The sequence below is a fragment of the Pyrus communis genome, chromosome 14, assembly GCF_963583255.1.
Source record: "Pyrus communis chromosome 14, drPyrComm1.1, whole genome shotgun sequence".
NCBI lineage: Eukaryota > Viridiplantae > Streptophyta > Magnoliopsida > Rosales > Rosaceae > Pyrus > Pyrus communis.
Window position 1 is genome coordinate 17,150,548 of NC_084816.1, and position 15,479 is coordinate 17,166,026.

General features: G+C 35.3%; 1 protein-coding gene across 1 annotated transcript; it reads left to right on the forward strand.

The window, feature by feature from the left end:
- Nucleotides 1–1,063: 1,063 nt before the first annotated feature.
- LOC137715352 (DUF21 domain-containing protein At1g55930, chloroplastic-like) lies at nucleotides 1,064–9,018 on the forward strand. The gene is made up of 14 exons (XM_068454645.1): nucleotides 1,064–2,009; nucleotides 2,651–2,748; nucleotides 2,847–2,940; nucleotides 3,206–3,283; nucleotides 3,438–3,541; nucleotides 5,110–5,191; nucleotides 5,461–5,600; nucleotides 5,677–5,755; nucleotides 5,864–5,927; nucleotides 6,524–6,615; nucleotides 6,718–6,783; nucleotides 7,179–7,295; nucleotides 8,156–8,326; nucleotides 8,538–9,018. The coding sequence occupies exons 1-14, from the start codon at nucleotides 1,437–1,439 to the stop codon at nucleotides 8,775–8,777; spliced, it is 1,998 nt and encodes a 665-aa protein (XP_068310746.1). The 5' UTR covers nucleotides 1,064–1,436; the 3' UTR covers nucleotides 8,778–9,018.
- Nucleotides 9,019–15,479: the final 6,461 nt, after the last annotated feature.

Below are 15,479 nucleotides of genomic sequence, written 5' to 3' on the forward strand. Positions count from 1 at the left end.
GAAGGAATCGGACCAGACTAGTTTTAAACTAAAATGGGATCGGGGAAGCAGGGCACAAAAATTTTGAGTTTTGAAACTGGATCTAACCTTGCTGGTTTCAAACGGAACGGTTCGAGCCAGATCCAAGAGTCTGAGACAATTTATTATTATTATTTTCAAAACAGATTTTTTGGATATTGGATTGGTGTAGTACAAAGTTGAAGTATTGGATTTTGGATTGGTGTAGTACCGAGTCTAAGTATTGAAATTGGAACAAAATATTGATCTGAGTTGTATTAGTTCATCAGGATTTGGAATTAGAGTGAGAGAGAGGGCACCTGGTTGTATAATATGGGTTGAAGGAGAGAGAAAGCTAGAGAAAGCCAGAGAAATCGAAATCTGCAAACTAGGAACGATTTTGGAGGGAATGATGCAGGAAGAGAACCGTAGTTGTTCGACTTCGTGCCTTCCGAGTACGACAGAGACTGATTTCGAGGGAGTGAGGGAGAGGCACAGCTGCAGAGGGACTGAGAGACTCAACGGCGAGGATTTAATCAACATATATAATACTAGAAACCGCCCCCGCCCCCGCCCAGCCTGTTTCATCATGCACTTGGATCCACCCCGCCCTCTTCCGTTTGATGTTTATAATATTTGGATCGCCCCGGACCCGTCCCCATTGATGTTTTTAATATTTAGATACGCCCCGATCCGCATAGACTTGCCCCAATCCCCATGTCCTGGGCCCATTTGCCCACCCTAATCCAAATTGCTGAGCTTTTTCCTAATTGCAAGGGCGGGGCATCAGTGCTGATTCCTAAATCCTGACGTCACATAGCACTCGGACGCAGGATCGAACAAAAATTTTCCTTTTTGGACAATAATGAGAAAATTTGATGTGGGTTGTGCTTGCTTTAAAGGTAATGTTAAACAGATTAAAATTTTAAATTAAATGATTTGTCTAATATGAATAAACACGTTTATTAACATGTAAGTAATAAATCAATCATTAACTTTTATATTTTCTAATTTTTAAAATTTTACTCACAAATTTAGTACCTTGCTGCCGCCGCCAAATTGCCAATCCAAACCACCCTTCGGTTCCAATTTCTTCAGTTGTCAAGTAAGTAGCCACTTCGCCTTCTCCAACAGCCAAACATGTTTCTGAACAATCCGACTAATATCCCACACCCACTTCTCTCTCCCCCCTAAAACCTAGCCTCCCCTCCTTATCCCCCACTCCAACACCTCTAATTTTGTCCCACCCAATATCAAACACAAGAAAAATCCCAAACAAGAAAATTATAAAAAACCCTGTATAATAATTTCCAAATTTTCCCAAATTTCAAAGCTTTGACAATAAATTTTATTCATTTCTTGGCCGTTTGATTCTCAATTAGTTCATTTTTCGTTCTGGGTTTTGTTCAAATTCTGTTCTTTGATTGTAATTTACCGAAATGGCGCTCGAGTCTTTTATTCTAGCCCCGAATAAGTTCATTTCCGGGTCGAAATCATGGAATTTCTTGTGTTGCAAAGGGCAAACAAAGTTTCCGGTGAAGGTTTTGCTGCGAAATAACCGGTACCCATTTCGATTTGGGCCGAATTGTATCGGTAGTGGCGGTTTTAAGAAGTTCTTAGCTCCAAGGTTAGAAGGAGTCGACGTGGTGGTTAATAAAGCTCGTTTGGAAGCTTTAGGCGAAGATAGTGGGAGTGTGGGTGGTACGAATGCTGTTTCGGGCTCAAAGTTTGATTTCGTTAAGGAATTGGTGAAGTGCGGAGTTGTTTTGGCAGCTGTGGTTTGTGGGGTTTTAATTTATGGGTGTAGAAGAGCTTTTGCTGTGGAGGGTGTGATCAATGCAGGCTATGGAGTTATTGGGCAGAGCATATTGTTGCTGAGGAATGCCTGGCCCAAGACATTGCTGGTTCTTCAGGTTTTCAAGGAGCAGGGTCTGATTTTGGCCGCGCTTTTGGGTCTCTCGGCGTTTTTTTCAATGGCGGAGACTTCAATTACAACGTTGTGGCCCTGGAAGGTATGAACTTGTTATATTCTGTGAATGCTTATATCATAGGCATTGCAAAGGATTGTTTTTTATTTGTTTGGATAGTGAATTTCTCACCCCCTACTGGACATTGTACCCTTTTTTTTCAATATTACTTGTATGCTGGTAAATAGTAACATTGTAGAATACTGTATTATCAGTCTATGCCTAAGGCTTATTTTTCAGTTTATGTTTGTGCTAGTTTCCATTTCTGGTTTGATATCACGGTCACGTGAAGTAGTAGAGTCAGACTCTGCTCTGCCTAGATTATGGTGGCAATTGCATATTTGACCGTGCAACGGATTTTTGCCTAAACTTGCCAATTCAGTCAATGATAAGCTTCATTTCATGCATGCGAGTTAACATTGTCTGTGGTTAACGTCACTTGTAATGAGACAATTCTTGTAAATGGTATCTAGTTTGTAGAGACTTAAGAAGCTTAATATATTATACCATTCTTCTTTTTCAAGACACTCATTATTAATTGGTGCTTTTGTGCTCATGTAATTGTGAGTTCGAAATATATGAATTCATCTTATGATCTTCCTACTAGGATTTTGAAAAGAAAGTAAATGATCTGCCACATTAGGATCTTCAAATAACATTAGTTAACTGATATTAATCTGTGTCAGGTGCGTGAGTTGGCTGAGAAAGAGTCTGAAAATGGTGTCTTCAAATTGCTTCGCAACGATGTTACTCGGTTCTTGACAACCATACTTATTGGCACAACGTACTTATCTTCTCGTTTTTGTTTGCATTAATTTTTCTACTCTTTCATCGTGAAGTTGAACATTGCCTTCTTATTGTAGAATTTACTTATGTACTCAGTGTTGTCAATATTGGAGCAACTGCTTTAGTTACAGATGCTGCAACGGCAATATTTGGTGAAGCTGGTGTCACCGCAGCAACTGGAGTAATGACTGTATGTCTCATTTTCCTTGCTTGATCAATTAATAAACATAGACGTGGAAGTATAGAGTAGAGAGAGACTGAACTTATGATTTTTGAAAGAGTTGATTATTTCATTAAAAAGAATGATATTTCTACTGCATTGAGTTTGACTTTTGCTGAAAAATAAGTCTAAAATCAGTATTTATCAAAGGCCAGACGCTGCTTTACACATTTAAGGAAATAATTTACTAGTGGATTTGATGTTTAATACTGTTTGTTTTTCTTGATAATGAAAGGTTGCTATTTTGCTCCTCACTGAAATAACTCCAAAAAGTGTTGCTGTTCACAATCCCACAGAGGTTGCTAGGTTTGTGGTAAGTTAGAAATTGCTCTACGTTCAGCTGAAACCCTCCTGTGACCACTAGTTACACATCTTTAACTTTTGTTTTAGACCTTGAGTTGCTTGCTGGTTTTCACTTAACTGATATTACTCCTACTTCTTTTGAATGTTGGGTGTGATGCCCCCAGGTTAGGCCAGTGGCGTGGCTTTCTTTGGTATTATACCCCGTGGGGAGAATTGTTACATATCTATCGATGGGGATGCTAAAAATACTCGGATTAAAAGGAAGAAGGTTTGCTTTTTTGATAACCGACGTTTGAATTCTCCCTGATTTTCATTTGTCATATTTATTTCTTTGTGGCTTATAGACATATTAGTCCATATAGTAATTTAAAAATATTGTTTTCCAAAGGAGTAGGAAAGATGATAAGTCAGATAATGGGTAGGTTGGAGTTATCTTTCAGTGTTAATCAAAACATTGATTGCCGATTGGATTTATAAATGGTTAGTGGTGGTTGTTGAAAGAAACAGATTATATGTCTTACCATCTAATGATTTGAATGCATCTGACAATAAAAATTCCTTAATTGTTTTATTAGGAACATCAGTTATCTGCTGCAAATTGTATGCGTTTAATTTAATCTCTCTCCTACATTAACTGAAAAGCCTCTTCCTTTACTAAATCTTTCACTCTCATTTTCCCATCTCCTAAGTGTCTTGACTAGTACTCTCTTCTCGGTTAAAAGACAAAAGCTGTAGACATTTCTACAAAGTTAAGGAGAGTGCCATAGGGAAGACTAGTCACATAAATAACTATATTTCATTAAACTGATCGTATGAATTTAGTACCATTCAATGATATGGTTTCTATATTTCTGTTTATGTTATCTCTTATAAGATGATGCATAATCGCCTTTTTAAATGCGTTGTCAAGGCACTGGAGTCTGGAGAAATGCTTGAGGCCTTTTTCTAGTTAGAAATTTATGTCTACCTTTGAGAATGTGGCTTACTCTTTCTTCTGTTAGGCATGTGTAGGAAATCTTTACCGAAGAGCTGTACCTATTCTGTGGATGTGCCATTTGGCTTAAGCTTCTCAAAAGAATAAAAAGAAAAGCAAAGAGGAAGCATCTTCAGTATCTAACAGCGCTTAATGGTTTATGTTTTTGGAGAATTTTTTTGGAGAATTTTAAACCATTGTACTTTATCATAGTTTCATATTGAGTAAGCCACAGGCCAACAGCCACATGTGCTCACTCGAATACAATTCATTCTCCCTTTTGTCTTTAGTCAGGCCATATGAATGGGTGTGTAGATCTAAGCTTTGCATCACTATACAGAATCTATATTTATTGTCAAAGTTAAATGTAACATGGTGTCAAATATGGAAATCCACATGCCAACCCCAACGGCCACACATACTCCATTTTACCCAAGACACGTGTTTGGGTCAATCTAACCACATTTGAAGGGGGCTTGCTGATAATATAGAATCCCAAATCAGAAAAATATTAGCCTTGCATTATAACATATTATATGATCCAGGGTCTCCAGCTCCACCTCTAGCCGTGGGTTAGATGCTCTAAGTTTAACAATATCTTTGGATTCTTTTCTCATTTGTTTGTTGATAGCAAGTGGTCATCTACCATGCTAGAATATCATGGAGGGTGTTATCTTTTATTTAACCTGACAATATTTTCTGGTGCACCTTCATTTTGTTCTTTTGGTAAGAGTATACCTTCACTTTATGGATAGTAAAGAATTACGTCTATGGAATATTCAAGTTGTGTCGTTAATGTTGTTTACTTAGAAAATGTTCTCAAAAAAAGTTATGCCTTGTTTACACCGTTTTTCTTTGATCAGTGAACCGTATGTTACTGAAGAGGAGTTAAAACTGATGCTGCGGGGGGCAGAGTTGAGTGGGGCAATAGAGGAGGAAGAACAGGTAGTGCAACAGTGCTTTTTATTTTTTATTTTGTTGAAAAATATTTTTTGGTAGGGAATCACTTGCAAGGTGAAAAACAAATTTTTTTTTTCTTTTTTTGAATGCTAATTGTGAAGAAATATGTTTGGTTAAATACACCTTGAAATGTCGAGGACCTTCTATATCTGGAGAGAAGAGAGATAGTGGGATGGGGTGGGGAAATAAGTTTACTAGTTGTCAAGTTTCTTTATTTAAGACACATTTTTATGGGAAAATAACTCCTTTTGCAGGATATGATAGAAAATGTGTTGGAGATTAAAGACACACATGTTCGAGAGGTGATGACGCCTCTCGTAGATGTAGTTGCCATCGATGCTAGTGCAACGCTAGTTGATTTTCATGACTTGTGGGTAACTCATCAATATTCAAGGTAATCCAAAATTTTAGTGGTACACTGGATAGCTTTTTCATGGCTTCTGCTGATAATATTTTGAACATTCTTCTAGGGTACCTGTTTTTGAACAGCGAGTTGACAATATCGTAGGAATTGCATATGCAATGGATCTACTGGATTATGTTCAGAAGGTGAGACAATTTGTACTCTTATTTGTCCCTCTGTGAAATCCATTTTTTCAATTAATTGAATAAGCAATCTCACAGTGTGCAGAACTGTAAATATGTTTGATTTTGAAGGGTGAGCTACTAGAAAGTACTAGTGTCGGGGATATGGCTCAGAAACCTGCTTACTTTGTGCCCGGTAATCATTTGTATTATGCCAATTTAATTACATGTTTTCTGAATTAAATATTCATTGTACATTGCTGCCTATTTGTATTCTTCTGCATTTATTACAGTTAGATTTCCTTGTTTTTTGTCCTACATATTAAAGTTTAAAACCATTTCTGGAAATAAAATGGCAGCATGTTAAATCAAATCCTGGTGTGGGGGTTGCTTAGTTTATTGCCTGGTTTGGTACATAGGCCTCATTCCAGAAAAAAGTCTATGGGGATGTTATAAGGTTTAAATCCCTTGGAGCCCACTCGACTGATGAGCCTACATTGAGTTCCACGTGCTCTATCTCACAATGAGGAGTCATTGAAGGAAATATATGAATCAGGACTCTGAACTAATGTCGGCACATGATACTAGGCCAATTGATTTGTGAAGTTTTGCCACCCTTGGTTTTAAAGTTTTGAATTTGTTATTGTGCATGGTATAAAGTTGGGATAGCTCTTTAAGAAATTATAGGCTGTTTATGGTCAAAGTTGTCTGGAACGCTGTATACCATCTGGTTCCAATTTTGTTTTACCTGTGTGCTTACATGGTCCTTGCTTTCTATGGTCTCTTTTGCAGATTCAATGTCCGTTTGGAATCTCCTTAGGGAGTTCCGCATTCGAAAGGTTCACATGGCCGTAGTTCTTAACGAATACGGTGGAACTGTAGGGGTGTGTTCTTTCTTTCATCATTGAATTTAATATGACCAATGTTTCTGTTAAAAAATCACCAAGTTGCGCAGCATCTCTCTAACTTGCTTTGTGGTGAAACAGATAGTAACCCTGGAAGATGTGGTTGAGGAAATTGTTGGGGAAATATTTGACGAAAATGATTCAAAAGTAATTCTCACTACTAGTGGTTGTGCTCCTTTTCCAATTTTTTTGTGATATGTAATTCAGTTACAAAAGCACTATGGGGGCACATATATGCATAAGTAGAATCGGTCGAAATTTATCATATCAAAAAGCTAAAAAATCAAAGAAAGTTAAGCAAGCGAAAGAAAATTTCCTTGTCTCTGAAAATATTATCCTTGTGGTTTCACTTGATACAGGGAATGAGCACAACTTTTGTTAAACCATAAACACACAAAACTGTGCTTCTCAATATAATAATAACGTCTTTCTCAAGAAATAAAATAAAGTAAAATGTAATAGTTAAAAAACAGAACGGTTGTGCTGGCTGGTTACCATAATATTTTTTAACTTTCTGACTGAAATTATTGATGCTCGAACAGGAGGAGATTCAGAAAAAAACTGGCTACATTGTGATGCGTGCAGAGGGGATATACGATGTGGATGCAAACACGTCTATTGATCAACTCTCTGAAGATCTAAATGTCAAGATGCCAGAGGTATCTTTGAAAGTTTTGAACTCTGAATATTGCTTACGAAATTTATAGACGTTGGATCATTCTCATTTTTCTGCATAATTGCTTGTCCATATGATGTAGTTGTATTTTTTGATACGTAAAAATATATTTGAAAGCACTTGGGTCTCAGGGGCGACACCCTAGTTCCCAAAAGGAAATTAACATTTTAGGGAAATAAAATAAAATAAGAAACAGGAATAAATGAGTGTGGTCCGTACCCAGTCCACTAGTCCTGTACTAGACTGAATTTTTGAGGCCATCAAAGGCTATCTGCTTCAACTCAAACCAAGGGCTCATTGAAAAATAATGCCTAGCCTTCCACGACTTATGTCTAGGAAACAACATTTGCACGGCACACAGATAGCGCAACAAATTCTGTCGAACTCTTGCATGAGAAACAACTATTAACAAGAAACTGGCTCTGTTTCATATAGTAGTCCATTAAAGATCTTCTGATGAATAGCTGTCCACATTGGAAGTTGCATTCTTACTCACTGTTAATTTACAAAGATGGTCTTCCCTTGTTTTGAATTAGAGCGCATGTTATAAGTATGCATATTTCCTCCCTTCAATTACATCTTACACGCAATCTCTTTCATTCTTATGCTCACCTGATACTTATGATTATGAGTTGAGAACTGAACTGTATTACTTTACAAAAGCTTATTAAATCTGCTCATTGTTGATTCTCAAAGAATAAAATCGTACTAAAAGATTTGTTTCCCCAATTGTCATCTGATTTCCTTTTCAGTACTGACAATTTGAAAAGTATTAAATAATTTGCATCCTATGTTTGACATATCGTTATTCAATTTTCACATGTATCTTTCACCTGTTTACAGGGTCATCAATATGAGACTGTATCAGGTTTTATATGTGAGGCATTTGGATATATCCCAAGGACGGGTGAGAGCATTAAAATTGTTCTTGAGAATGAAAATGATGAGGAGGTTGACGAGACCAAGTCTGACAACCAGGATAAAAAAGAAAAGCACCAAATTTTTAAAATTGAGGTATGATGTTGAATATTTTGCAGCATTTAGTTCAAGGTCTGACTATTGTTACAAGCACGTTAAATTATTGATGGTTTAGAGTTAGGGTCAATCATGTATTTGGTGGTTGTAGGGGCTAACTTTGGTTTCCATTGGATTAACTAGTATTAAAAAAGAGTTATCCTTTACTCGGATACAGTAATATCGATGTTAATATTGTTTTTTGGACCAGATACTAGCAGGAAATGCCAGAAAGGTTGGTGCTGTTCGATTTGAAAGGATAGAGAACGATGCTGCTACATTGGAGACCGAAGAGGTGACCCGCTTGGTTCCCAAAATCATGAAAAGAAAGTGGAGTGGTGATCAGGACTCAGACGGTACAGACTACGACGAGGATTCATTTCAGAAGAGACCACAGAATACCATATCTGATGAACATGAAGACGCTGTTGATAATGTCAGTAGACATTAGTTGCATTTCTCGTGATTTGCTTTTTGACGGAATCATACAAGAGGTAAAGATTGAGAACAAAATAACAAGAATCAGGAAGGAATACTGTAAAAAGATTCAAAGTTTTGAGTATCAATATCTGGCATTTAAGGACCAACCGGGACTCATTTGATCTCGAGAGAAGTGTGAGATGTACATAGAGCCATCTTTGTGGGAGATAACCTAGGTTGATGGAAGGATCAATTTAGAAAACAAAACCAAACTAGCTGATTTGTATCGTCACTGGATTGACCTTCCGGTTTTGTTATTAGCGTTGAACTCCCCCTACTGTCGAAAATAATAGATGAAACAACTGGTGGTGGTCGCTTCAGTGCCTCCCGCCATGTCGATGAAGACCTGTAACTTGCCAATAAAGATGGGGAGTGCTCGTTGGAAAAAACAGGTTTTGTATATTCATGCCATGTTACGAAATAATTAAATTATTAATTTTCAGTTGTTGAATCGAATGAGTGGAAAAAAAAAAAAAATCAAAAGATAAAAACTAACAGGGGTGTGTATGGAGGTAAAAAAGTGTGTGGATACACCACCAATAAAAAATCAAAACAATACATTGCTCTAACTGTTAAAATAAGATCGAACTATTCCTAGGCAACAAGGAAATCAAAAGTAGTATGTTACAACTACTCCCGACGGATGGTAGACAATAACGAAACAATAAAGCAAGTGGTGAATTGTGGTGGATAGCATCTTCAACGGTTCAACTCATTGCGAATTGTGGTGGATAATGTTGTCAATGGTTCAACTCTCTATCTTTTTAGAAAAGAAAGTTGATGTTTCATTATAAAATTAATTGTGAATGTTAGGAGTTACCTAAGTGAAAAAAGTGGAGGTTTTACTATAAAATCAATGGTGAATATAGCGAGTGACCTAATTCCATATAAAATATATGAACAGTACATATTGGGTGATGTGGAGCACATGCAGCCAAACTAAAACACTCCGACTTAGATCTCTAGGTACACACCAAAATCAAAGCATATTGACCAACAAATGAAAGATGACGAAACCATAAAATGAAAGTGATCGATAAAAAGTGCGAACAAATTAAACTAAGAGTATAAAAATAAGAGTGAGAGTATACTACGCAATGAGTGTGGTGAACCATAAATAAATATACGTAATGGAAACATAGATACCAAAATGACATCAGAGCAATCATAAAACCAATTTCGAAAACCTAAGATCCGATGCCAAACTGGCATAAGCGCACACCGACCCAAATATCAGGTGGACACCTGAAATAATGCACACCGACCCCAATATCAAATGGACACCCGAAATTGAATCATTGGCCTGCATAATGCACACCGTCCCAAATATCAGGTGGACACTTGGAAAATGCACACTGACCCAAATATCAAGTGGACACCTGAAATCGAATCATTGAGCTACATACGTGGGGCAACCTGTTCTGATATAATAAAGAAATTTGAGGTTTCATCATAAAATCAAAGGAAAACTAATGAAAAGGGTTTTAAAATTTTGAGTTTTAATGAAAATGACAAAATAAAGGGTAAAGTGAATAGTACCATGATTGATTTGTTAGTGTAAAAATGTGGTTTTTCGTTAAAATGAACAGTACTGTTGGAAAATAGGAACTAGGCTAGATTGTCCTGTGAATTTCCTTTGAGGTTGTACTCTGTAGTTAATGATATTGCAACCATATATTGTAGGTTAGTATGTATGAGTTTTCTTCCATAGGTGGTAAGTTTCTCCATAAATAATTTTTTCATAAAGAAATATCTTCCATGTGCTTTTCTTAAGAAGTGATTATCGTTGTCATTTAGTATTACGGTCTACTAGTATTTTTCCACTTGTAAGTGAGATTCGTCTTAGGTTCAAAGCTCATCGAATGCGAGTTTGATACAAATTTACTCCAAGTCTAAGCTACTTGGGATTCATCTGTAAACTACGCAGATCAGCCTGGACTTGGAAAGGAGCATAAGATACTGCTCGTGATCATACATATTATAATTACATTGTTAATGCTTCTCCAATATAACTAATAGATCGAACGAGAACAATATAATTAACAAGAACAGTACAAATTAAGCGATGAACCATCAGTACATAGAGTTTCTTCAGCTTCAAAGACGAAGAGAAGTGTCGACATCTGAGTCATCGAAATTGTTTGTTCTGTCCATGACTGCAGCTGAACTTGAACATACGTTCCTCATGACTCGAGTCTCATCAGAAACCTGCAGATAACTAGATTGCTTGCTTTGCAAGTTAGGGTGGAGGTACATTGAGTATTGGGGTGGGTGAGGTTGTCTTTCATAATTGTGAGAAGCTGTCCATCCAGAATGGAGAAACAACCCAGTTGGCTCGTAATATGCTGCCGGAATAGAAACCCTTTCTGATCCATTTATCATCCGCCTCAATAGCTCTCTCTCTTCCCTAATCTCCTTTTCTCTCTGTAATTTCTTAAACCTCTCTTGCAATAAGGCAATGGAAGAATGAACAACTGTGCCATCTTTGCCTTGCCTAGCCATAAAGAGGGGACTGATTAGATTTCAATTGCCTTTTGAGGTGACCTTGTGGGGGGTTGTATACCTATATATATAGGACATGATGAGTCATTAGGAAAATGTTTATTTATTTTATTAAAATTAGGCTGCCATCCATCAGATTCTAATGATGTGAACAAAGAAAGAAGTATCTGCTGCTGTGATGCAAAGTCCAAGAAGGCAAGGCTTGGTAACTAAATAATCTCATACGTTGGGTTGATAAATGGGAGGAGAGGCCGCAGAAAGCCTCAATTGGGAGAAAATGGTGGGGATAAGAGTCCAAACGGTGTGTAAGGTAGCTTTTGGAAATCTTTTTGGAGGAATATATGGATGGGGTGGTGCTTTGTCTGCTTGTCTCCAAGAGTTGATGTGGCTAGCTTTGGAGAAGATGTTGCCTTTTTGGTGAGGCTTTGGGGGGTTCTTGTTATTATTCTTTTGGAAAAATATCAAACGATTACGAGTAAAAAGTCATTCCTCTTTACAGACATCCTCTTACATACATATTACATTTTTTTGACAAGTGTAATTGTTTTTTTTTTTTTTTTTTTTTTTTTTTTTTTTTTTTTTTACACTTTTACTCAAACATTTATGTATTCATACATCAAACTATAATTTACAAGCAAAAATAAATGATTATTACAAGTAAAAGGCAAGAAGTGTTCATGATTCTCAAGTATTACACCAATAGACCTTCTCATTGTAACTTAGTGGAGTTAAAAGAAGGGATTTATTTGTTTATTTATTTATTTATTTTTTTTGAAATTTCATATGAACCTTACGGGTTTGACTACAATACATATATGTATCTAATACAATTATCATCTTGTAACTTAGTAGAGTCAAAAGAAGGGATTTTTTATTTTTATTTTTATTTATTTTTGAAATTTCATATGAACCTTACGGATTTGACTACAATACATATATGTATATAATACAATTATCATCTTGACGGTCAGATAATAATTATATTAAATATAAATATTGTAGCTAGTACTTGAACTTATATACCTTTTTCATTTGTTATGTTAACAAAGTATTAAAGGAATTGTCATCTTAGTTTTTGAAATTCCTAATTTATTCAAAGTTGTTTTGGACTTTTCAAACTCCTTCTCACAAGTTCTTTATTATATGAATCCCCACTTTCCCATTATTCCAACTGACACAACGTTGCATCCTTGTGCAAAATGACGAGAGAGAAACGCAGAACCTCTCAGGGGTTCCCATTTTTCATGGTTCTCGGATGGTAGTTTAGTAGCTTTCATAGGGTTATTTTGAATAGAAAATTTGATGGAGGTAGTACCTTAGCGTGAGATGATAAATTAAGAATTTCGGAAAATTTTGATTAACAATTCTCCAATGGCGGAATTAGAAAATTTTTATCAAGTGGGCTAGCTTAAAGATTTAAATCTTTATAAACAAAGAAAATTTTTTACAGTATCAGCTAGTTTAAGAAAATTTTCACAAGGTGAGCCAAGAATTTTTGTTATTCAAACTTGTACATGTACAAGAAGCGAAGAGAAAAAAATGCAAGCAAAAGAGATGGTTTGTAAATTGTATTATATAATTAAACCGAAAGAATTCAAATCAGTAACTAAATATATAATAAGCTACATTTGAAAATCAATAAAAACTACATGTAAAACTTTATTTTCTACCGAAGGCTGTCTGAGCTACAGTCCAGGGTAGCCCTTAATGTGGCTCTGCTGGTGCAATTCTCTTAAAAGTTTAATTGAACGAAAAAAGTGGAAAGACATATTGACATTTCAAGAAAATTTCTAGAGAATAGAGCAGGGAATGAGGAGTGACAAGAGTTGAATGAAATTAGTTTTGGGGTACGTAATTAATTTGAAGTTTGATTTTTTCTTGATTGTTTTGTACCTTTTCCTAGAGAGGAGAGAAAGAGAACATACCAAAAGCACAATTAAATCTAAAACATGTCCCTCCATTCAGAGTGGGAAAGGCTCCTTTTTCTCTTCTTAACTTTCTGCTTTGTTTTCAAGTTGTTGGATGAAAATGCATCATGGCTGGTTCTGCTTTGAGGGTTCTATTTAACGCCACAAGTCCATTGGTTAGTCGTTAAAAGGGTATACCAAATGAAGTGAGTAAAGAGTCAATATAAAGGCTCGTTCTTCAAGATTTTATGGTTTAAGAAAATAAAAATATTTTTGTTTGTCATCCTTAAATAATGATAATATTCACCATTCTATTTATTATCGTTCAATGAGTTACATTCGAGATATGTGTAGTGGATAGATAAAAATCTCAGAATTTAAACACATCCAATAATAAGAAGTAGAGCGACACCACCTCTTGAAAATAGTGAGTAGAAATGACTCTTAAGAAAATTGTGATCATATACCGTTCAACTTAATTCAATGGAAGATAAGAAAGTAGAACTAAGAAGTTAAATAATAACCTATGGTTGGATCAATATTAACTTTGGAGTTTGGACAACCACAATTTTCTTAAATCATGAGCTCTAGGAGCAGAAGACTGATATAATCCTAGTGGCGCGTGTCCAAAAGGCAAAGCTAGCTGTACTATGATATCAATGTAGGTATATATGCTGTGATTTTGTATAGTATTTTAGTAAAAGAACATTATCTTGTACAGTTCAAGGTAATCAAACAGAAAAACATTCCTCCGATACAATATCCAAAAATTTGTGAAGCACAATGCATAAAAAGTTGCAAAGGAACGCTTTTGAATAAGTTTATCTTGTCGATACAAAATGTAACTGCTAGGTTAATTAATAACATGAATATGCATGATCATTTGGGAACGCAACATGCTATGTTCGTTCATATATATATATATATATATAGACCAAACCCTACCGGCGAACTTGTTGTGTGAAGGTAGACCCGGTTTTGACCCAATGTCATTTGTATATTAATATTGAGCTTAAGGAAGCATACTGATCCAAATATACATTTTTACTTCTTACACATTTTTCTCAATTTTCAATTGTCAGATTGAATAAATTGAAAAGATTAATAACCAAACATTAACAAAGATGTGTGAATAACATTTCTCAATTTTCAATTGTTAGATTGAATAAATTGAAAAAATCAATGACCAAACATTAACAAAGATGTGTGAATAACACTATTACTTGAAAAAGTGGCGAAGGAGCAACCACTTGCAACTGTCTACAACCATCTGGAGCGAATAATAGATGGCGACTTCAATGAAAGTGTGAACGTATTTCATTCTCTTATTTTGAAATAGTAAAGAAACAAAAAGAAATTATGCTTCACCTTTTTTTTTCAATTTCTATACACTTGTTTTATTTTATGGTCACTCAATATAAAAGAATCAAGGCTATAATTATGGGGGTATGCAGAAGGTGAAATAGTGCTTTTGCTCACCACCACCACCCCCCCGGCGGGCAAAAAAAACCAACTACACAAAAATTCAAGATAACCGTTACGCTTTAAAAAAAAAATGAAAATAATTTGAAAATTTTGAGTTTAAATCAACATAACAAAAAGGTATTGTAAGTGAATAGTACCAGAAGTGACTTTTTAGAGTAAAAATGTCATTTTTGTTAAAAATGAATAGTACCAAAAGTGTTTCGTTAAAACTTCATTTTTAGAATCATGTCATGTGTTCATTTAACTAACCATGATTACTTTATACATTTAATCAAATCTTTATGAAAAAGAATAACAATTAAAATAATATTTTATACATTTGTGAGGAGTGTAGAATAAGATTTTTGAAGTGCCAATAACAATTCCCTTAAAAAAAATCCTATCAATTGAACAATTGATTTTTTTATTTTGTTAGATTTGATGTTAGATTAGCAAGTGACAGAATTTGAACCCACGCCATCATGTAATGACTTAACTCCTTTCCACCACCATGGTAAAGGGTCACTTGCCAATTGAACAATGGATTGAATTATTATCCTGTTCCTGTTCCTCTCTTCTCGGCTAAAGAAAAATCTTTTCTTAATAAAGAATTCAATCCATTGATGCATTTAATAGAAGTAAATGAAAGGTTTTAGATTCGATTCTCACAAAAAATGAATTTAAATCACATAATTACTAGCTCATTGTGAGGCTTAGCTCATTTATGTTTTAGTGTTAATAATATCGATTGTTACAAAAAAAAAAAAAAAAAAAAAAACCCCAAAAATCATAAAAGTATT

What these genes read in the sequence shown, in the direction of transcription:
- LOC137715352 (XM_068454645.1), top strand. Translation starts at nt 1,437, where the DNA reads ATGGCGCTCGAGTCTTTTATTCTAGCCCCGAATAAGTTCATTTCCGGG. An exon ending in ACCTGCTTACTTTGTGCCCG is followed by an intron (nt 5,928 to 6,523) that starts GTAATCATTTGT and finishes TCTCTTTTGCAG; the next exon opens with ATTCAATGTCCGTTTGGAAT. An exon ending in ACCAAATTTTTAAAATTGAG is followed by an intron (nt 8,327 to 8,537) that starts GTATGATGTTGA and finishes TTTTTGGACCAG; the next exon opens with ATACTAGCAGGAAATGCCAG.